The sequence below is a fragment of the Carassius carassius genome, chromosome 12 (genome assembly GCF_963082965.1).
Source record: "Carassius carassius chromosome 12, fCarCar2.1, whole genome shotgun sequence".
NCBI lineage: Eukaryota > Metazoa > Chordata > Actinopteri > Cypriniformes > Cyprinidae > Carassius > Carassius carassius.
In genome coordinates, this window is record NC_081766.1 from 30703590 (window position 1) to 30725871 (window position 22282).

At 36.3% G+C, this 22282-nt stretch overlaps 1 protein-coding gene and 1 pseudogene across 1 annotated transcript; one reads left to right on the forward strand and one right to left on the reverse strand.

Moving 5' to 3' along the window:
- Positions 1-6702: 6702 nt before the first annotated feature.
- Positions 6703-17248, reverse strand: LOC132154367 (KN motif and ankyrin repeat domain-containing protein 4-like). The gene is made up of 10 exons (XM_059562895.1): positions 17092-17248; positions 14117-14192; positions 12507-14027; positions 12212-12260; positions 11751-12062; positions 11571-11655; positions 10537-10756; positions 9619-9761; positions 9267-9467; positions 6703-7086 (listed from the first exon to the last, which is right to left on the reverse strand). Exons 2-10 carry the CDS (start codon positions 14142-14144, stop codon positions 6976-6978), a joined length of 2670 nt encoding a protein of 889 aa, XP_059418878.1. The 5' UTR covers positions 14145-14192; positions 17092-17248; the 3' UTR covers positions 6703-6975.
- A 4142-nt stretch (positions 17249-21390) lies between these two features.
- Positions 21391-21916, forward strand: LOC132154368 (angiopoietin-related protein 3-like; annotated as a pseudogene).
- The last annotated feature ends 366 nt before the right edge of the window (positions 21917-22282 follow it).

Below are 22282 nucleotides of genomic sequence, written 5' to 3' on the forward strand. Positions count from 1 at the left end.
AATTTATGAAATGTCACAGTTTCACACGTCTGTTTCTGTTATTGGAGTTGTTGCATGCAGAACAGGTTTGCCGTGCCGCTTACTTACTGTCTTCTGAGCAGAGGAACAGGGTGAACATAAGCTGATAGTCGCCCCAAGGGCCTAGCATAGCTACAGGCGCTGAGCTAAAGGTTACATAAGCACTAGGTTAACATCTAAACACATTAGAATCACAGTAGTCTTGGACTGGCATATGTGCAGACAGCCTGCTCAGCAGATTTAGTGTTCATGCCTCACTGTAATAGACATATCGACCTTTAAAGATGCTTTCAAAGGCCATACATTCCAAATGCTGGACATTTATTCATGCGGTTGTTTTTAACACGGGGTACCTCTGAATTCTTCTGTCATGCGCTGTGGGAATGTTTCATTTTGTCTCAGGGAGATAGAAATAGAGAGTGTCAGCATTGAGGGATTTCAGTTTAGCAATCATAATTGGAATAGGACATAATGTGTACAATGTATTCACTGTCTAGAAAAATGATGAAAACCTAAAATGCATCCTGCGTGCAAATACATTATGTAGGTTAACCTAAGTTGTGATGCATAAAGAGAGGCTTTGATAAGAGAAATATTTTTTTTTTAAAGAACTGTATTGTCAGCAAATGTTGGGATACTAGTATTGTTGTCCAGGTCACCAAAAATGCCAAAGTCACATTTCACCCCAGAATGAAATGAAAGAGAAAATATTTTGCACAAAGAAAAGCTGTTTGAAATGGGGAAATATGTACCGTATTTAAACACACTACTATTGAAATATGTTTCTTATGTTCACCAAGGCTAGACTGCATTTATTTGGTCAAAAAATACAGTAAAAACTTTAAGCTGTGAAATAACATTACAATTTAAAATAACTGTTTTCTATTTGAATATTTTATAAAATGTAATCATGTCATGCAAAGCTGAATTTTCAGCTTCATTAAACCAGTTTTCAGTGTCACATGATGCTTTAGATATCATTCAAATATATGGATTTGCTGCTCAAAAAACATTTATTATTATTAAATTATCTTATCATTACTGTTTTTTAATGATATATCATCCATAATAATAAATAAGAAATATATGAAATGTAATATTGAGATTTACCAAATGCCAAATGTTTTAATATTTATTTCACAATACATTTTGCAAATCTTGTTGGTCCTAAAAGTACACTTTGTTTTCTTTATGCAAAATATATTTTCTTTCTTTCTTTTGATTTTGGGGTGAAATATGACCTGAACATGTTTTGTAAGATTTACACGCTGAAGCTTTTTTCCGTTATACCTTATATTATGAGGGTGTCTTATACTTTAAATAAATTGTTAATAAGATGTTACCTCATTAATATTAAAGAGCATTGCTCTAGGATTTCAAATGAAGACTCCCTCATAAGAGAAGAGCATTAAATATCCTGTGTGTGTGTGTGAGTGTGAGTGTGCGTGTGCGTGGATGTTAATATATGCTTTCAGAATGCATGTATTTGTGGTGTGAAAGTTAAATCTTTGTGCAATGTGATTATAGAATGCGAAAATTGTGTAAATGTTTTCATACAAATACTTTTGATACACCTTTGTAAAAATGTATATAAGATTTTAGATAACAGTATTGCCAATGAATTAATTTATTTGGAATATATTGTCATGGTTTTCTGATGGTAAAATAATATATTCTGCCAAAGTGTTTCTGTGCTGTTGGTATTATTCATTTTTGATGTTAGTGTTTTTTTTTTACTTTTTAAATTTATTTCATTACTTTATTTTTCTTTTCTTTTTTTTCATTTTAAGGCTTTAATAATTTATATAATATTTTGAATAATTTAATTAAATTACATTATTGCACTATTTTTTTGCAAACACAAAACTTTTTGTTTTGTGATTACAGATACTGATTTCATTGTCTGAACTCTCACTGCATAAACTTTGTGGCATAATGGTCTCATTGTATTTCAAATGTTTCTCTTTATGTCTCATTATAGATTGATATATAAAAAAATAAAAAATAAATTACAAATCTGCTGCCATTTGTGTTTCATATATTCATATATAAATATTTTCAATGGTTTTGGTATAACATATTGGAGATCTATTATGCAAAATTCACTTTTATATTGTTTTTGAACATAAATATGTGTCCAAGGTGTATGCAAAAATATTTTCCCCCTTAAATCGGAAGTCTCAAAATAAGCATTCAGGAATGTGCTCCAATGTGACACACCAGCACATGCCCCGCCCACGACTGGTTAGCTAAGCCCCTCCCCTGAGTGAGCTGTACACAGCCATGTTTATCTCCTCGCTACAGCATTTGAATGAAATCTACTTTATTGTCCCTAGTAGGGAAATTTTGAGTAGACTCCAATGCTCCAACATCACCTGGTACACACACAATACATACAATAGATATCCATCCAAAACCATATGCACATAAAAAAATAAGTGTCACTGCTCTAGATTTAGTAACTTGATAGATACAGGCAAAAACGAGTTTTTAAAACGGTTCAATTTGCATAATGGGCTCCTGTACCTTCTCCCAGAAGGTAAAAGTTCGTAACTGGAGTAAAATACATGGGACGGGTCACTTAGGATCCTTTTAGCCTCTTTCAAAGTACAAAGTTCAAAAAGAGACTGGATGCTGGGATAGTCTTTTAGTCCGATCAGTTTCATAGCAGTTCGTATGATACCTTGTATCTTTGTCTTAGATTTTACATTGAGGTTTCTGTACCAAGTAGACAAGCCATATCTGATGACACTTTCTAACACAGATTCATAAGAAATTTAAAATCAGCATTCAAGAAAAAAAATTTATTCTTATAAAACTACTACTAAAGGACTTCAGTCAAGAGAGTGATTTTCTGTTTTTCATTTTCTGATTCATATTAACAGCATAGACAGCATAACACACTCATATTACACTGCTGTCACTTTAATACATCAATCAAATATTTATATGAATTTTTTTCCCCAGCTGTTTACCTTTACATACGTAACCGACTATGTTTATGTGAACTTGCTGTGTTTTTGTCATAACTTTTTGTGTGTTTGACAGTTTAAGTGCAATAAGATGCAAAAGAGAACTTAGTTTAGTTATCACGAGACATGCTTGATGTAAGCATAAAAAAAAAACAGTGTATCAGAGGTTTAAACTGATATGGCTTTTAAAGGAGTCATACCCTCGTATTACCTTGGATACCTACTGCTGTATTATAGTCTTTCAGGCCCTTCTAAAAAAGAAAAGTGAAAAAAAAATAAACACAGAGCTCCTCAGACCCTTATTTCTGTAGGCATTATTGTCTCGCGAGATCTGATGCGATATTTTGGCTGTCGTGGACGGTCATTATAATAATGCAAATGAGGGGCGTGTTGATTGGTTGCAGGAAGGGGGGGGGGGTTGACAACGCAGGTAACGCTTTAGCATATCATTACAAACTGACATCATGGCGTTAGTTGTGAATGAACATGCCGTTTAGGGCTTAAATCAAACTTCATTCACGCACACATATGAAACACGCTTGCATATATACTAAGTGGTCACACATACATGTATATGAACTCACGCACATAACGTTACTCATATGAGACACGAGCACAGCACACACACACAAATATAAGACGAGCACAGCACACACACACAAACTAGACGGCGCCTCATATATAAGCGTTAGGCAACAAATAAACAATAACCGAATTCATGATGATCTCAGTCATTTGTTTTTTGCAAAGTACGTTAGCAGCCATTCCCCATACCTCGAAGCTAATACTCCTGCCAGTGTTGTGCCTGAACGCGTTCATTGAACGATAGTTAATGAACTCGTTCATATTTTGGGCGAACATGAACTGAACGTACCGCATTACTGCCTGATGAACGTTACTGTGAACTCGTTCATTCTGGTGTCTGTGAACGCCACGCTCTCTCAGTTTAACTTCGTTCAGTAGGATGCCAGATTTCTATGAAGCCTTCTAGGCGAAAACACACCTAAAACACACCGTAAACCGGCCTTAATATGTAGCGGAAAAAACACCCAATCTGGCAACACCAGACTCTCTTGTTCAAACGCATTCATCAAAATGAACAAATCTTTTTTCGAGTCATTTCGTTCACTTAAGGGGCTTTAAATGTTACTATTAACTGGCAAATTCCCCGAACACATCAACCTACGCAATCTTGATCATATTCTGAATTAAGAAATCATTATAATGCAGTCAAAAGTCCGTTTTTGCAGTCAATTTACAGGGAACATAAATAATTACTTCACCACGAGTCTTTCGTTTATTTGTCTAGTGACAGACGCAATAGCATACAATAGCCGCATTAGTAGTTATGCTGTTTGTTACACACAGTAGAGCAATAAAAACACAGTCTTACCGTTTCAATTGCAGGCAATTTTGTTGGAATGGCGCTTTTCCCGAGCTTCGATGCCAACTTCGCCTGATATTGCCCCAAATTTGTGAAGGATTTCGGCGTACAATGTTTAGCACAAACACGTAACGATAAACCAGTGGAAGGGTTGAAGGAACCGCGTCATTAAAAATGAATTTAATCCACTGGTCTCTGATAGGTAAGTCCGTTCTTGGTAGAGAAAACACATTTACACGTTGATTCTGGCAGTCAACCACAGAGCAACTCACGTGTGCACTAGTTCCAGCGTCTTTCTCGACTGAATATGAGGGGGAGAGGGGAAGGGCGAGTTTCCTGCTGCTGTGTCCATATATGGTATATCCTGCCCGTCTTGACGTCAAGACAGGGAAGAAATCAAAATCTCGTATTTGAGTGCGCGTGCACGTGGGCTATTTTACAAACCCTGAGGTAAACAAATGTTTCACTTTTAAATATCGGCTTCCCGGCCAGTGTATAATCGTTAGGCAATCATAACATACATTGATTCTCGTGGAAAAGTGCAAATTGTGGGTCATGACTCCTTTAAGGTGCAGTATGTAATATTAACAGCTAGTGGTTGAAATTGGTACTGCAGTTCAAATTCTAAATATTGTTTTTCCCTTGCCCCTCCTCTTCAGGCCCCGCCTACATGGAGATGCACTTAGTTGTATACATAAGAAATGTGTATTAGTGATGGGAAGTTCGGATAATTTTACTGACTCAGACTTTTGAGTCTCGTTCAGCAAAATGAACAAATCTTTTTTCGAGTCATTCTGTTCATTTCTTTCATTTTAGCAAAACGTAATTGAAATGTTACGTGTTACTTCCCCAACACATCTACTTACGCAAACGTTGATCACACTACAAACAATACAAAACTAGAGATACAGAATATATTAATTCCTTCTTTACCTGTGTCTTCAGTCTGCGATTAGCTCACCTCATCTCTTGTCTGAAAGTCTTCGGGTTCAAGTCATTCCTTAATCATGTGACAGCCCCATACGCTAAAACCAATGCAGTCCGAGCCGGAAAGAGAATTGATTAGTTCATCTTTCGGGTCGAGTTTGACTCGTTCCTTAATCACGTGACAGCCCCATACGCTATTTCTGACATTTATGTCACTATTTTTTTGTTACTGTTTCTTCAGGATCTGTGGTGTGTTATTATTTTATAAATAAATACAGCCCTGTTATAAATATTGGTCTAATATTCGTATAAGATGATTGCTCAAAAAGGACATAATGACATAAATTAAAAGCAAATAACATTTTGAATCCTAAACAAGTAACACTACAGTTCTATAATCTAATCTAAAAAATTATCTTCTTTATCAAAGTGATTTCGCCATCATATGGACAAAATTTAAAGCGTAACCAATAATTATAATAAAAAAATAATATTAGGTCACACCCTAAACCCTTGCAGTCTTCCTCTGAGTCCACACATTCATGTAGTAATACCGCTTTGACTTTCGGGTAGAAGTCTACTGCTGAGCTCGGCAGAAGTGATGTGTGCTCAATGGCTAGAGAACACCCACAATGCACTGTGAGAGTCGCACACCGAATGAAATGTTGTGTTTCGCCAGAAGATAGCACTTGCAGCTGAATCGTCCATCCATTCATTTTAAATAGCTCTTATCCACTGCATACAGCCTAATCCGATACAGGTAAAAATTCATTGTAGATTGATTATTAAATTGTTTAATTAGAGTTTATACATAATTTCCATGACAGTGTTCAAGATAAATCCTTTCTTCTCACTACTGGAGCTGCCAGTTTCAAATGATAATTAAACAGCCAGCGGAAATTATAAAAAAGCAGCAGTCCTTCGGTTCACCCAATGTCTGAATTCACTCAGTCATTTTAATTTACTCCTTCAAGTGAACTCTATTAATGGCCTTATGTAGGGAACAGTGATTGAGGGTATAGGGGGCGTTTTTGGATTCAATCTGATATTCCGACACTGAACTTACATTTCAAAGTAGATTAACTGGATGTATACTTGTTTTTAGAGAAGCAACTGTGAATTTAGCATGTTTCCTAAATATCTGCAAACATGATATTTTCATGCTTAAGTACAGTCAAAAAAAAATACATAAAATACAACACTTTTAAAATGCATGCAAATAATAAACCTTCATGATGTAAAATTACTGCAATGTAGATGTTAAAGAATTATCTTCAGATGATTTACTGTACTGAAAAAAATCCTCTAGACAAGCAAATCACATTGCTTTGAAGATGTCAGATTTGTTTGGCATTCAATGGATAAGCATATTGTGTTCAAATACACAGTCAACCATCCAAAGGATTTGGACTAGTTTAATAGAATAGTTTAATTTATTGACATAAAAATTGAAAAATAATGAAACTGCATTGGTTACAAAATATATTTTATGATCTGAGTGGAATTTATAGGAAAGATGCACATTTAACTGTTATTGCCAGTTCTGAGACAGATATATGTACATTGACAAGCTTTATATTAGCAAACTACTGCCTTCTTGACTTTATGATATTGACATGTTATTGCTGTACATGAATGTTTATGTAGAAATGAGTGAGATGCCCAAGCTCCGCTCTAAGATACCTTGCATTTGTCTGAGCTCTTGGTTTCTGTGCGGGCTTTCAGGAGGTCTGCTATCTCTGTGTGAGAGGCCTGCGTTGCCAGAGATAACGCACTGCGACCACCCTAGAGACAAAACAGAGATGTATGAATATGATAGACAATAATGCATGACATCTACTGAGATCTAAACAGCATGTGGATTAGGAATGCCACAGTTCTCAATATAATATTACATCGTTTGGTACGACATCCACGGCTCAATATCAATCATATGACAATGAATCTGACATTTTAAATTTTTATTTGGGCCATTTTCATTTCTGAGTTTATATCGGATAGGCTGACATTTTGCATGGTGACTAGCAAAGGGTGTACATTTAGATCAGAATTCATGATTTTACATTGAAATATCTTTGTTAAATATCTCAATTCATTGCATGTATACTAAATACTATGATTATATACTGTGTGTGTGTGTGTGTGTGTGTGTGTGTGTGTGTGTGTGTGTGTACAAACAAAAAACAACAACAACAAAAAGTAGAATATACACATTACTGTTAAAAAGTTTTTGGTCAAGTAAGATTTTACATTTTTTATGTAAACTTTTAGTTAGAAAGGATGCAGTAAATTGATAAAAAGGGACAGCAAAGACTTTTAAATTGTTACAAAACAAAAATTCAATTTCAAGTGAATGCTCTTGAACTTTCAATGAGTAAAATCAAAAGGAATTAAAAATGATTTATACATCTAGAAAGCTGTTTATTACTGTATTCCTGTAACAATATTACTGTTTTTAAATGTAGCTTTAATGAGAATAAGAGACTCCTTTCAAAACATTAAAATATCATACTGATCCCACATTTTCAAGTGGTAGCGTGTATATTGTATTGAAAGATTTTGGGTTTCTTAGTAACAGTTTAAAACTGCTACCATCACTAGTAATTATTTACCATTCCCTGAATGTCATATGTATGAATCAAATAGTTGGACATTAATTCAATCTGAAAGACTGCAGAAAGTGTTTACAGCACCTGCTCTGTTTTAGAAGATTTATTATTTCTCAGAACAGCTCTTCAGTTGTAATGTGACGCAGATGTGACCTGACTAACGCTCTAGTTTCAGCTGTGGGCGAGCAGACTTGACAGCTTTCATTTTGTCTTACATGCATCCACATTCTTTTCTCATTCTCTCGTATAGAGCCGATAAAAGCACGTCTGTGTGGGATTATTTCAGCTGCCAAGCAAGGATTTCTCCTTTCGCGCATAAAGTGATTATACCACCATTTAGTCAGCGTTATTTGTACACTGGAGGCTGTCAGTTCCTGTTTCTGTTTGTATGAAGAGTGTGAGGCTAACGTCATGTTAACATGAACTGACCAGTTCCAGAGGTCAGACAGGAATGTGACCAGCAGGTGGCAGTTTGTTACAGAACTGTCCAACAGAAATGGCTCATTGTTGCCTTTTAACCCACACTGAACTTACTCTAAAGAGCTGTTGTTTTCCTCCAATAAAGTTTCTTTTCTTTTTTTCAATAAAATTATTAAAGTTGAGAAAATGCTGCATTTTTATGAAATGTAAGGATAGTTTAAATACAGTTGGCTTATGTTAACTACTGTTTGTTATTCCCTTACAATAGAGGTCATGCCATTCTGGATGGTTTAAAAGCAAAAATTGGCAGCTTGTACTTTTGTTACAGTGCATATTCTAATTACCCTGTATAAATTATTAGCTCACTTCTTTTACAAAATACTTTTTTGCATTCATGTGCAGTTGTTTTAATTAAAAAAATGGGGGAAGCAACATTAAAATGTACATTATTAAATGGAGTAAAAAGTGATTTCACAATGTAAATATTATATAAAATATATAATACATTAAAAGCATTATGTAAAACCTGACCATAAAAATGGAATAAGCAAATATTTCAAAAGATAAAAATGTAAAAAAAAAAATTTTTTACCAACTTATTTTAACCATAAATCATGATATAAAACTTTTCAAATCTTTTTACCTTAGGGTTGCATGTTGGCTATACAGAGGAATTTTTCTGAGAAGAATTAATATAATTTCTACCATGTCCTGCAATTGACATTTGGAACAAAATATATAGTCACCACAAATTATCAATTTGTTCTCACAATAAAATCATGGGCATGTTTTATTGATTTGTTGCCTTATTTCAGTTAAATCATGGCCATATTTTGTACATTTCATTTTTACTTTTCAAAAAAACTGTTGGATGAACATACAGTTTGGTGTTTTTCTTTTCTGTTAAGGTTTGGACAAACATGCACAGGAAATTACCTTGTCTTTTAAATTGACATCGCAGTTGGCTTCCTGTAACAAAATTCGCACAATGTTGATGTGTCCCCGATCACAGGCGCTGATCAGTGGAGTGGTTCCTGCATGATCCTGGGCATTAGGATCTGCTCCCTGTTCTAGCAGGAGGCGCACCATTGGAACACGTCCATGTCTTACTGCCAAGTGAAGAGATGTTTGTCCCACCTAAAGACACATTTATTTATAACAGAAGAAAACACTTTAATCTTCTGAAACGTCACAGAGTATGCAAATATTTTTGCAAATAAGCCATCCATTTCAAATAAATCGTCTTGATATAAAGTGTACACTGTGCCAACTGGCTGATGCCACCCACCTGCCCAACACAGGCGTTGACATCACCAAGCTTCATCAGCTGCTGGACCACTTTCATGTCTCCTGGTGATTCTACAGCTGTCAAGGAGGCCAGCATGATAGCAGTGTAGCCAGACTTGTTTCTCAGGTCCACTTCACATACACCTAAGATTAAACAGAAGAAAACACGGGAAGTGCCCTTTAGTTCAGTTTAGGTTTATTCTTTTTGTAAATATTGGCACTTGTTGTACTGCAATGAAAATTTTATTTGAACTGTTTTTCTGTTTGAAAATGCAATGGATGAAAACTGGAAGCCGGTCAACCTCAAGGTGAATATTCAAAGAAAACTTTATTTGGACAAAATAGTTCAAGCTGCTAAGCTAACCATGCTACATGCAAAGCACAAAACGGCATAGCACACATAAATAATCCATTGTCCAAGATGAGTTGGAAAGTTTGAGTACTTCTGTATCTCCATTTAGCCACTTGTTAGAAACCAACTTCTTCAAAAGGGGTAAAAGCTTTTTTTTTTTTTAATTGGGCTATTACTGAAACATTTTATGTCATGGAATAAAATGTGGAAAAAGGCACTTCTATTAACCACAGACTTTATTTCATGTATTTAAAAAAATAAATAATAATGAATAAAAAATATACATCCATCCATTTCATCATCTTCTGGATGATGAAAGTCCAAAAAATGCAAACTCGGACTTTAGGACTCATTCCTGCACCACTCTATTGACACTTCAGTACTAATTTAAATGAAGGAATAAAATGCTGTCTAGAATAATGAATGTGACTCTTCCCTTTGAAGTATGTGTTTTGCTTTCATTGGCCCCAAAGAATTCAAAGATAACATAACCATAATGAAAGACCTATTTAAAATATTTATTTCCAATGAGAAACTGAGAAAAAAAAAACGCATGTTATCACTGACCTGTGTCTAAAAGGAGCTTAACGATGCTGAAGTTACAATGAGACACACTATAATGCAATGCGGTGTTCCCATTATCATCCGCCATGTTGACCAGGAACTGAAGGACTGTAGGTGTTTGTGAGTTAACCTCGTTGAGATACAAAGCAACAGTGTCGGTACATGCTCCCTCCTCAGCAGAGATGTGAAACCACTGCTGGAACACCACAGTGAGAGCCTGGCTCTGAAAATCATTAAAGAAGACCAATACTAGAGGTATGACTTAACAGGATAACAAAAACATTAAAACAATTGACAGCTTCAGCTCTGCATGGTACTGTGGTAACTTGTTATCTGACAGAGTCAAACTTGGCAGAAGAAGAAAATATTTATTTAGCAGCTGCTTGTCTCCAAACTACAGCAACTAACAGTACACTTGTTACAAAGACAATCTCCCTGGAGGTACCTGAGATTAAGGGCCAGATTTACTCAAAGCTCTTTCACCAGTGCACACTCTCTTTTTAGTGTTAAGAGCCTGCTGTTAGGATTTATTAGAGACAGTGAAAAATTGGCTATGAAAAGGCACGGACACAGTTATTTTTGCAACTGACCTTATTGCATATACATTTGTAGGAGTTTCCCTTTCAGATGCAAAATTTATTGGAGGAGAGTATTTAAATAAATCATGAAATGGGAGTTACTTAGGTTTAGGCTAGTCAATTAATTGGTGTTTGTGACATTATTTAACATCCAAAAAAGCATGTCTTAATCCATTTGGCAGTTGACATGGCAGCAATAGTTTTAATCTATGCTGCTCTTGGTAGGTTGCATTGGTCATTTATGACACTTTTATGGGATTCTGGTCTTATGCTAACTGTCCCTATTGAGTAAATCTGGCCCAATGTGACTTGCTCAAGGGTTCAGAGGTGATGGTTCAGGTCTCATTCCATGGAGGACTTAGAATAGCAACCCTTTGTTTTCTAGCTTCAAACTAGTACAAACCACCACCCAAAATAGGCAAGCTGGGAATATTACACACATAAAAAAAAATGAATTACCAGTTCATTATCAGGTTCTGACACTTTATCCATGTGGTCTCTCAGGAAATAGCATGCCTCTATGAAATCTTTATCAACAGCTTTCCTGGAGAAAAAAAATGTTTTCCATAGGCATTTAAATTTAAAAGTAAGCTACTACATCTCATATTGCTGTATGACCTAAAGATGTATTCGTCTCACCTGTTTTTCTTCATTGCCAGAGATTTCTGATCTGAGTCCATGCTCAAAGAAATGCAATCATTCCCTTCTTCCTCTATCTGATCCTCTAGAGATCTTCTCTGACTTGTTTGCTTGTGCACTACATCTATGGCATCTTCTTTTGGATTGAATTCTGCATTTTTACTTTTGCATGTTTGTATGCTGGACTCTGTTGTCCATGTGGTCCATAGTTTGCCTTCTTCTTTAGTTGTGTTCTTCCTAAGGCCAGCATCCACTTCTGCATGCTCTTGTAGTTTGATAGCAGTACTTATTTCCTCTGTCTCCACGCTCCCACTTCAGAATGTTGAAGGTCAAAGAGCATTAGTATTCTGAAGTCACTGTTTTAGTGGATTCGTCTGAAGTCACTGGTTATGACTATATTAAAATATTTTCTATTCTAAGACCATTAGAAAAATAATTGCCCATAGTGGTGATAGATTTACCTGTCTCTGCTGATTGTCTTCAGATGTTCTATCTTGGGGTTCTCTCCTACTTCAAGAAGAATTTATATAATTTTATAGTCTTGCAATTCACAGAAATACTACAAAAGACCATCATACATATTTTCATCATACACTGACAGAAAAGAAGTACAGTAGCTAGGGGAGAATAGCTTGTCACTTGCACAGTAGCCTCAAAAAATAAAACTTAACAGCATAACAGCCCCTAAAGGGTGCATATTAGTATAGTTATAAGCTTGCTGTACCCCTAAAGGTGCAATTGAGCGCGGAGTCATACCTGGTTGTGAAGCATCACCAGTAGGAAACACATAGAGGGAAAGTATGGTGACCAAAGTTGTTAACTGCTCTTGAATAGTAGAGACACGTGGAGGCAAGTGGTCTAAAGACATTTTCCCTGATGAGTCGTGTTCACAAAGGCATTCCCATTGCTCCTGAAGGAGCTCTTGTAATCTTTTCACATGGTGCTCCACATCTGAATGTGATACTGGAGGTTCATCCCGAACCTGAGAAACAGTTGTCTCCACTGTTGGCATCTCTTGCCCACTTATTAATGTTTCCTGCAGTTCAACCACAGGTTCAAGACTTTGTGTCCTTACTAAGGAGCTCTCAGATGAAATCACCTTGGCCAGTGTGTGCCCCATTTCAAGCTGTACAGTCAACTGCTTGATCTCCTCATCCTTGAGAAGACTCTCCTTTACTTGCTGTTTCTGCAAAGCTCTTGTCTTGTCTAGCTCTACCTCCAATTCATGAAGTTTCTGTTCCAGCAAAACAACTTTTCTCTGGAGAGTTTCAGTGAGAGACTTAGTTTTGTCTCCAGTTTCTAAGAGATCTCTTTCTCTGGAGACCGTTTTACATCTTTCAATCTCTGGAAGAAATCTTTCAGTAGTTGAAGTCATTGCAACTGCATCAACTTGTTCAGAAGAAACCTTGACATTTTCCTCTAGCCGGTCATATTCTCGGTTCATCCAGTCATTGCTTGCTTTGTCTTGATTTTCTCTGATAGATGAAGGAGTGTCCCAATTCTTAATGTGTAGAGGAGCAGTAGGTGCATCCAGTGGCCCGGTGGTCTTGTTTTGGGAATGTAATTGGAGCAAAAGTCTCTCTCGCTCCTCCTGCAAAATACATATCTGCGCCTTGAGCTCAGGAACGACTCGGATCTCCTCTTCTAATTCTCCAACTCGTTCAAGAGCTGCAGTGAGCCGCTGGAGGGTCCCGTTTGCTCTACCTATCCTTCTGTCGGAGGCATGGAATACATCTTCAGAAGAGCCATTTTCCTGCATTAGATATTCCTTGGGGCTGCTAGGGCTGGTTGGATCCTCCGTTGACTCAGAATGTTTTCTCAATAAAACGGTCAAGGGTAAACTGGAGGCTCTCAAGAGATTTGGCCTGACGTAACATCCTAAGGGCTGCTCATCAAAAGCCTCCATCTCTGCAGATGTGAAGGACTTATAGATGGGTTCTCCCCTCCTGGCATATCCAGCAGAAACACTGTCACTAGATCGAAACTCAAAATGTTGTTGAGAGTCTCCCAGTTTTGTTTTGGGCCATAAAGTGCTTACTGAGTTCCACTCTGTAGCTCTGCATCCATAACCTGGAAGACTTAAGTTACGTGACAGGACACCATTATTTCTCCCTCTTTGCCTTCTCTGCATTGGCACCCTCCTAATAGTGTTGCCTTTCTCAATGTCATCGACATACTTGAGAAAGTCCAGGTCCAGATGGAATCCATAGGGTGTCTCTACAGAATAGGAGGGTGGTCTTCTTTGGCTCCCATTCTCTTTTGGAGAGATGCCATTCTCTAAAAGAGAAACACAACAGTGAGTTGCAGAAATGATGCACAGTATGCAAAGCAGTCCAAATGTATTCAGACCACTGGAACTGCAGTACCTTTTTGGGTATCCATTGTTCTTAGCATAAGTCTGTTTTCAGCTTCATGTGGTTTTTAGTTTGTGTCTCCTACCTCCTGAGGGCAAAAATGCATTGCTGTTACTCTGATGTGTTAAATGAAACAGAATCAAGAGCTTCTAAGTGCTGGGAACACAAGTTGAGATGAAAGTAGGTTGTCCATGATTATTTTTCAGATTTACAGAGCCAGCCTTTCTACTCTTCCTCTCTATCTCTTCTCATCTCTCTTTCTCTATCTCTCTTTTACCACGTAGCACTTTAAAGGCACCACAGAAGCAGCCACAGCCCAAACAATGTGAGCTATGCAGTAAACACACGAATAGCTGAGACCACATACTTACACTAGATCACATACACACAGACAACCACCTTGGCATTGCTCACATTGGTAGAAAAAATAACTATCTTATCAAAAATTATAGTTGCCCTTCTTTCAAACCTGTCTGTTCCACCGTTTTTCTCCATCAGAGATCAGCCAGACAAACAAAAAAATAGGGGCTGACCTTTTTTTGTTTATTTGTTTTTTGGTTATGACATACCTCAGTATCTGACTATACTAAAGCAAACTGATCTGAAAGAACTGATATAACAATTTAGGTATATGGGCCATGTCTGATAAAAAAATGCATTGCTGATATAGTCTTATGCTGGCAGGAAAATGGGGCTGAAGGATTTTTTTTTCTGAAACACAAATTTTTTCCTGTATCCTGAAGATCCATTGGACACTGGGCTGTCTAATCCACATTCCAGCAGAGCTCTAGTCCTAATTAAACACACCTGAACTGGTCTTCAGGATCACTAGAAACTTCCAGGCCGGTGTGTTGGAGGTAAACTCTGCAGGAAAATGGCCCTCCAGGAGCAGGATTGATCATGCCTGTGTGTAAGTACACCTAAACTGAGTTGGTAGGGCATATGTTTAAAATGCACATTTACTCACAGACACACATAGACTGACACAACCTCAATTTCACCTCTCTCATATGCTGATACGATATGTTAAAATGCTCAAATGTTTCTACATATGCTTGATATCTCACCTTTGGCACCAGTCTTCTGCAGTCAGTTTTCTCTTTCAGGTTAACAGTTAGGCGGAGCAGCAGTTTGAAAGTTGCTAGTTAAGTTAAAGAAAGTTGCACTGTTGACATGTTTAGAACTAGCTACCTGAAAGTGACACATCCAGTGTAATAGCACAGCATTTGATGTTGAAGACCCCTTGAGTACTTGTACAGTTTATTTCTGTCCTAATACTGAAAGTTAATTTTTTTTAAACTGAAATTTAACTCTAATATAAATACTAAATAATTATGAGTGCTGTTAATTGTTTCTAGCATGCAGACAACTTTAATACTCTTATTTTAATGAGTCTTTTTCAGCCATTTTACTAGATTTAGGATTTATTTGGTCACTTTCACAATGTAGACTGTGTTCACTGAGTAAGACACACTCCTCTCACAGTAATGATTATTGTTCCCTTCTCTTTTTTTGCAGCACTAGGGGGAAAAATCTCTTTGCTGCATTCTTTCTTACACCACAAATTGGATTGAAACTCATGACAACTTAAAAACTACTACCACTCTAAGAACAAAATTTGAAACACTGTGTCCTCTGAAAGGAACAGACAATTTAAGGTGATAGGTCAGGCTTGGAGGATGGAAAAAAAGACCAAACTGGAAACTTGAGAGGAACAAACATTTTATCCTGCGGAGAGTTTCAAACTAGTCTGCTACAACTGGAAGTACTTATATTTGGATTTCATATTCAGTCATATACAAGCAAACATTGCTGCATAATGCATATCTTTAAAATTACTGTGTGGCTTTTCTAATTGTGTCTTTTCATACAGTATCTCACCTCGTTGTGCTATATACTGTATCACTAAAATGTGTCAGATGACTCAACCTGTTCACTCTTTCTTCTCTTGCAACAGCATTTATGTTATGCTAGCTGTGTTTTGACATGCACATTTAACAGCTCAAGTAGACCTGAATCACTTTTACATAAATCAGACTGCTAGTCCTGCACACTTTCTCACCCACTCACATTATTAACACACACAATAGACAGAAGTTTCACTCTTCCTGTTTGGCCCTGTAAGTGGTGTGGTTTCCTTGGCTCAGATCCTCACTCTTTCTCTTCTGTTTGGAGCTAGCTGAAGGACTAAAGCCAAAGATCAGTTCTCCTGCTCTCTGACCCCCATCACCCTTTCACTTTAGGAAGAGAGGGTGTGGTGGAGAGTCTCTGCTACTGAACATTTCAGAATGACTGCTGTGAGAAAAGAGCCTATCTGTTTATCTATCTATCTATCTATCTATCTATCTATCTATCTATCTATCTATCTATCTACACTTTCTTATCCTTACAGTGTTGTCCTTTCTCTTCCTCTGTGGGATTTTTTCCATGTCCACAGTATTTGGACCATGCTGACAATCTTGGCTCTGTGCCAACAGCAATACGTGCACGCACACCAGTTACATGAGAAGACATGTGTGCAGCAAAGTAAATTCTGACTCACTGTATAATCAAACACATGAGGGACATTCAGCACTTGGTGCCTGAGGAACATTCAAAGAGTATTTTAAAGTCCTGTTCACTGGCTCAAACTAAGAAGTCAAGGACATCTCGCTATTGTTTTAGTGAAGCAATCACTACATCAGAAGAAAGTCTTTGAATCTCATTTGAGAGAGTGGACTTCCTGAGAATTTGTTTGTGCAAAATAAACAAATGACATATCATATGAAAGCAATATGACACATCCAAAGTACACTTAATTTTAAATTTAATTTAACATTTTTGCAATATTATATTACAGTGCAAAAAAAACACCCTGTGTTTAAAGATATCCTTAGAGTTTTGCTCAAACTCTTTGACTTGACTTCTCTTATGAGTTTTTTTTTTTTTTTATAAATCTTTTTTATATATTTACACACATTTAAATATATTATAGGGCTGTATCTTACCTTAAACATCACAAGTCTGGCATTGTGTCCTCTCTGTGCTGGAATCTTTTCAAATCTACACTTTTCTCCTTCTTCTGAGAGGCTTCATAGGGAAAGGCAGACAAAAGACATTTAAGCAATGCCAATGTAAAAATTCTTGCAAAACATAAGCAGTGTTATTGTGTGTGGAGGGCTGTGGGCACTCTGGCTTTTCATGACTCCGCCCCCCAACCAATCAGCGCCAGTGGGTGGGAGGCAATCTACATAAATCCTCCAATGAAAGTATGAGGGCGGGCTGAACAACTGAGAGGTGGGCGGGGCTTTGGGCATAACTGCATCTGAGGGATGTTTCTCAAAACAGGATCCATGTGATGGCAGGGGGGCCCGAGTTTACTTGTTCAATCTGGGGCACTCACAAAACTAGCCCCACATGAAGCTGGGTGAAAGAGGACCCTAGAGTAACCCGTCAGAATCTCTAAGCATATACAGCTACACCTGCCCACCCACACGCTTTAAGTGTAATTCAATCCACTGTAGCATAGTGCTCACCATCCATTATAATCATGAAAATAGTGCAGGGTTTTCATGAGTATATTTGTCATACTCAACTGTTACACAGCTGCAATTTAGTATATTAAAACAATATAAACTTTAAATGAAATATCAAATAATACACTACATTTAAAATGATTATCAAGTACTTGAGCTTAGTATTTTATTCAACAGACCAAGTATGACTTTAAAGACTTTTTTTTTTTTTTACTGGGGAATTATTATAAAGTGTACATTTTAAAAGTGTACTTAATTGTGTTAAGAAATATAGCCATGAAAGTGTCTTTAAGCAGATAAAGACAGAATACTTTAGATTTAAGGGTGGGAAAATTCAAATTAAATGCAAAAAAAAAAAATTAAATTTTCAGGCACAATTTTATGACACAGTTTCCTGAAAATGGGCCCTTTACAGTTTTCAGAAACTCAGTTATGCAAACTCATTTTAATGGAATCAGTTTTTAATTGTGTCTAGGAAAGAGTGAACAATATTATCATATAAATTATTTTTTTTGTAGAGCCCTAAATAAATAAAATAAAATCCCACTTCTGAGCCAAGTCTTTTGATTTTTTTTTTATTTACTTATGCCAATGAATTCTTCACTTACAGTATATGGGTATTTCGCTTGCTAAAGCTTTAGGGTTAGACGTAATTGGTTGCCATTTTAGATCCCACTAAACTAGAAGTAGTCTAACATACACTACATTATAGTCTGTGTGGAAATTACTGTCATTTTGCAACTTCAGTATCCTTCATAATTATATTCAGATTTTGTCTAAAAGGTTGTATATATTCACACTAGACCATTTTTACATGTACAAACATGTTGACGCATCAGTGATATAAGAGAAGGTTGTAAATTATGTATGCAATCCATGTGTATTCTACTGCAGGAAAACCCATTCATAACAAACATTAGGAAGCAAATAGGACTTCATCAATCCTTGTTCAAACCATACAAACAGCAAACTATAGGGATGGACATAAAGATCAATTGCTGGTCAATGAGAAGTTCTAAATTAAAGCTTTAATCCATTTTACTTTAATTTAAGTTTTTTTTTCTGTGTCATCCTTATGCAAGGAAGCTTCAACTGGAAGCTTTCTGATTTACGTTTGTATGAATGCTTTGATTTCAACCGAACCGATTTCACAAATTGTAATTTTTAGTCCTCAGGTTGTGAAGGTCACGAACAAGTGTGCTTGAAGTTGTAGCGATCAGCCCCCTTATATAATCATCGGTGTTCTGTTTTCGCAGTCTCTGCTTAAATAGAAGGCAGAGGGAAGCAGAACCATCTTTTAGGAACTGCCATATGGCAATGCGCAGTGGCATAGTTATAGCTAATGGTTAGTTTTGGTTTAAGTAGGACGCTGGAGAGCTATGAACTCAGAACTAATGATATTAGCAGACGTAGCCTAAAGACTCCACACACAGAGAGAAAGAGAGTCTTGGGCAATATTGGTCTGTTTTGATTTTCAAAATTAAAGTAGCTGTCATCGGTAAATGGAGGGTTATTTTGCCACAGTGACCAAAGGACATCAAATCTAGTTCACACTACATAATCTGAAAGGGCAAGTTGCCACTTAAATTGCAAAATAATGGTAACATATATAGTGTTGCATCAACTCATGAAAAAAAAAAAAACTTCCTTTCCTTATTATAATTGAATAGCACATTATTAGTCGTATTTGCTGAGGCAAGCATCATTATTACTATTTCTCAGACTTACTGTTAGTATGCTAGTGTGCAAATCTAAATTCAGCCCAACGTTGCTTCCGAAATGTTGCCGGAAGTACTAGGTCATCTAGGTACTGTTTTTGCAATTCATATGTACTGCTTTTGTCGTACTGTTTTTTGTACACTGTATTGTTGGGAAGTATTCAATTTCAAATGCAGTGTGTTATGGTGTGTACTGGGAAGATAGTATTTACGAGTTGAGAAGTTGTAATTCGGACGTCAGTTGCTTTCAAGTCACTTTGGTCAAAGCAAAGATGGTGATTTATCTTTTCTAAAAACAACAAATCAGTGTATCGCTCGTAAATATGACTTTGTGGTACCGTTCATGTCTGTTCAACTTGTAAATACAATCTTTCCGACATTACATGAATGCACAATTACTCAAGCTGGAAATGCTTTCCCTGCCTGCAGCTTCTTCTAATTGGTCTACTTTGACTACTTTGAAACTAACTTTTATTAGTTATGTTTCATGTCAAAAGCTGGACCGGACATTTAGTTTCAAAAGTGCACCTCTTCCATTATTAACTAAGCTGATATTTGGAACAGTTCTTATTTTTGGTTGAAAAATTGCTATAAAAATGTTAATTTTGTCAATTTTCTTTTAATTTTTGAGCAATATTATTTGGGCAATGTTAAAGGAAATACAATTAATGCAAAAAAAAAAAAAAAAAAAAACATTCTGAGTGAACTGATCCTAAGGCTCACTATTTTAGGAAATTCTGGAACTGTTTCACCATTTCCCATTTTGTGGAATGCCAATCTGTTTTACAGTCACTTACAAGCCAGCCAGGTATTCAAATTACTGTCTGTCTTGTGCACATTTTCATAGTGTGCGGTATACTAACATTATACAAGAGACTTTTATTTTCCCTCCATCTCGTCAAAAAAATCTGGAAACCTCAGGTCATTCTTCCAAATCAATACTAGCACGCAAGTCAAATATGCTCCATTCTGAACTATTGAAAAAGCTATGAAAGGAATTGTAAATAGATATCAAAAATAAGAGGCCACAGTGTCCAACTGTAAAAAAAAAAAAAAAAAAAAATGCATGATTGGCTTAACTTAGAAATGTAAGAAATCTGACTGCCTTAAAATTAAGTGTTGATTGAAGCTAAAATCCTTTTTTTTTATTTTTTTTTATTAATGTATTTATTTTTAACAATGTGTATGCAATGTAAGTAGTTTTGGATAAAAGTGTCTGCCAAATGCATGAATGAAAATATTCTGGAAAAGTGCTTATTAATATTTGAAAAACAATCACCAAGGTCTATTTACATATCAGGTAATTTGACCTTTTTGTAATAAGACACAGTAAATTCAAATTAATGTAATAATATTTATAAATAATAAATTCATGATATTTGTAAGACAAAATACATCAAAATAAATGTTAAAATATTTCATTTTAAAATAAAATATTTGTAATATTTTAATAGTGCTGTAAAATGGTTAATTGTGGCATTAAATTTAGATCTGCTCATGTTGCATCATATTTCCTTTTACAGCGTTGCGATTTATTACCAATAACTACACGATTCTGTTGAGCTTATTAATGCAATAACCAATCAGAGGCATTCAGATTACTCATCGCTGGATATGCCAGAGTTTTGTTCAGTGTGCGCGCTTGCCGACTGAATTCTGATCTTTCGTGAATTCTTGAACATGAAAATTTACATTTGGAAACATTTTTCAAAACCAAATGAAACCAAGAATCCAAATAGAACATTTAAGAACTTAATGGTCTAATCTAACAGTCTTCTCGGTCATTTATCCTTTATCTTCACAGATCCTTTTGACAGATCCTAAAATTGTATGTTGCATGATGTTGTGAATAAGGCTGAAATTTTATGGTATTTGTGCATTTCAACCCTTTATTTACTCACTTGAGCGCTGGGATTTATCAAAGTCTAAGTGAGGTCAACATCACCCTGCTTAATGATTAAAGGGAGGAGGCCTATAAAAGAAGTTCAAAACTTTAAGCCTCTTACTCCGAGGGCTGTGAGGACCATAGCAGTCTTAGGCTAAAGAAGCAACCATGAAACTGCTTGTACTGTTGCTCCTTCTGGCATCCTCTCATTCCTTTCCTATAGAACCCACCTTTCCTGAACATCAGACAGAGAGTCGCTTACGCTTTTCCGGTCTGGATGAAGTTTGGCTTTTGGCAAACGGCCTCCTACAGCAGGGCCATAGCCTGAGGAACTTTGTGCAGAATACCAAGAATCAAATCAATGATATTTTCCAAAAGCTCAATATCTTTGACAAATCCTTCTGCCAACTTTCTGTGCTGGCCAGTGAGACCAAGGAGGAGGAGGAGGAAGAACAAAGGCAAATAATGAGGAAATAAAGAGTCTGAAACTTCTATGATATCTTTCCAGAGTGGAAGAAATCATAGAAGAGAGGATCAATCTGAGGAGGCAGGTGGGCGGCTTGAAGGAGAAGTTGAGCAGTCTGTCCCAGAGTTTGCTCTCGGCTGAGCAGCTTGCTGAAATCTCCATGCTCAAGGTAAGAACAGATCAGTAACATCTTCAATGTCTTTGATAGAAACAGAACATCATTTATGAATTTTCTCAATAGTAAACAAGCAAGATGATTTATATGTTAGGGCATTGATTTACGTTCCAGGGTTGACGATTGAAAGGGGTCATCAGATGCCCATTTTCCACAAGTAGATTCTTTAGGGTCTTAATGAAAAGTCTGTAACATAGTTTGTTTAAAATTTCTCAATGGTAGTGTAAAAAACATTTTTTATAGATATTGTGTGGGATAAAATAACAAATAGACTCTGGAGAATTGACACAACTATTTTCCCAATTCAATTTTAAAGTATTATTAACATCAAAAAAAATCAAGCATTTAAAACCTCCCTCAGCTTTTATACCATGTAAAACCTGTTTCTTCAGATGTAGAATGGTGATTTCATGTATGTT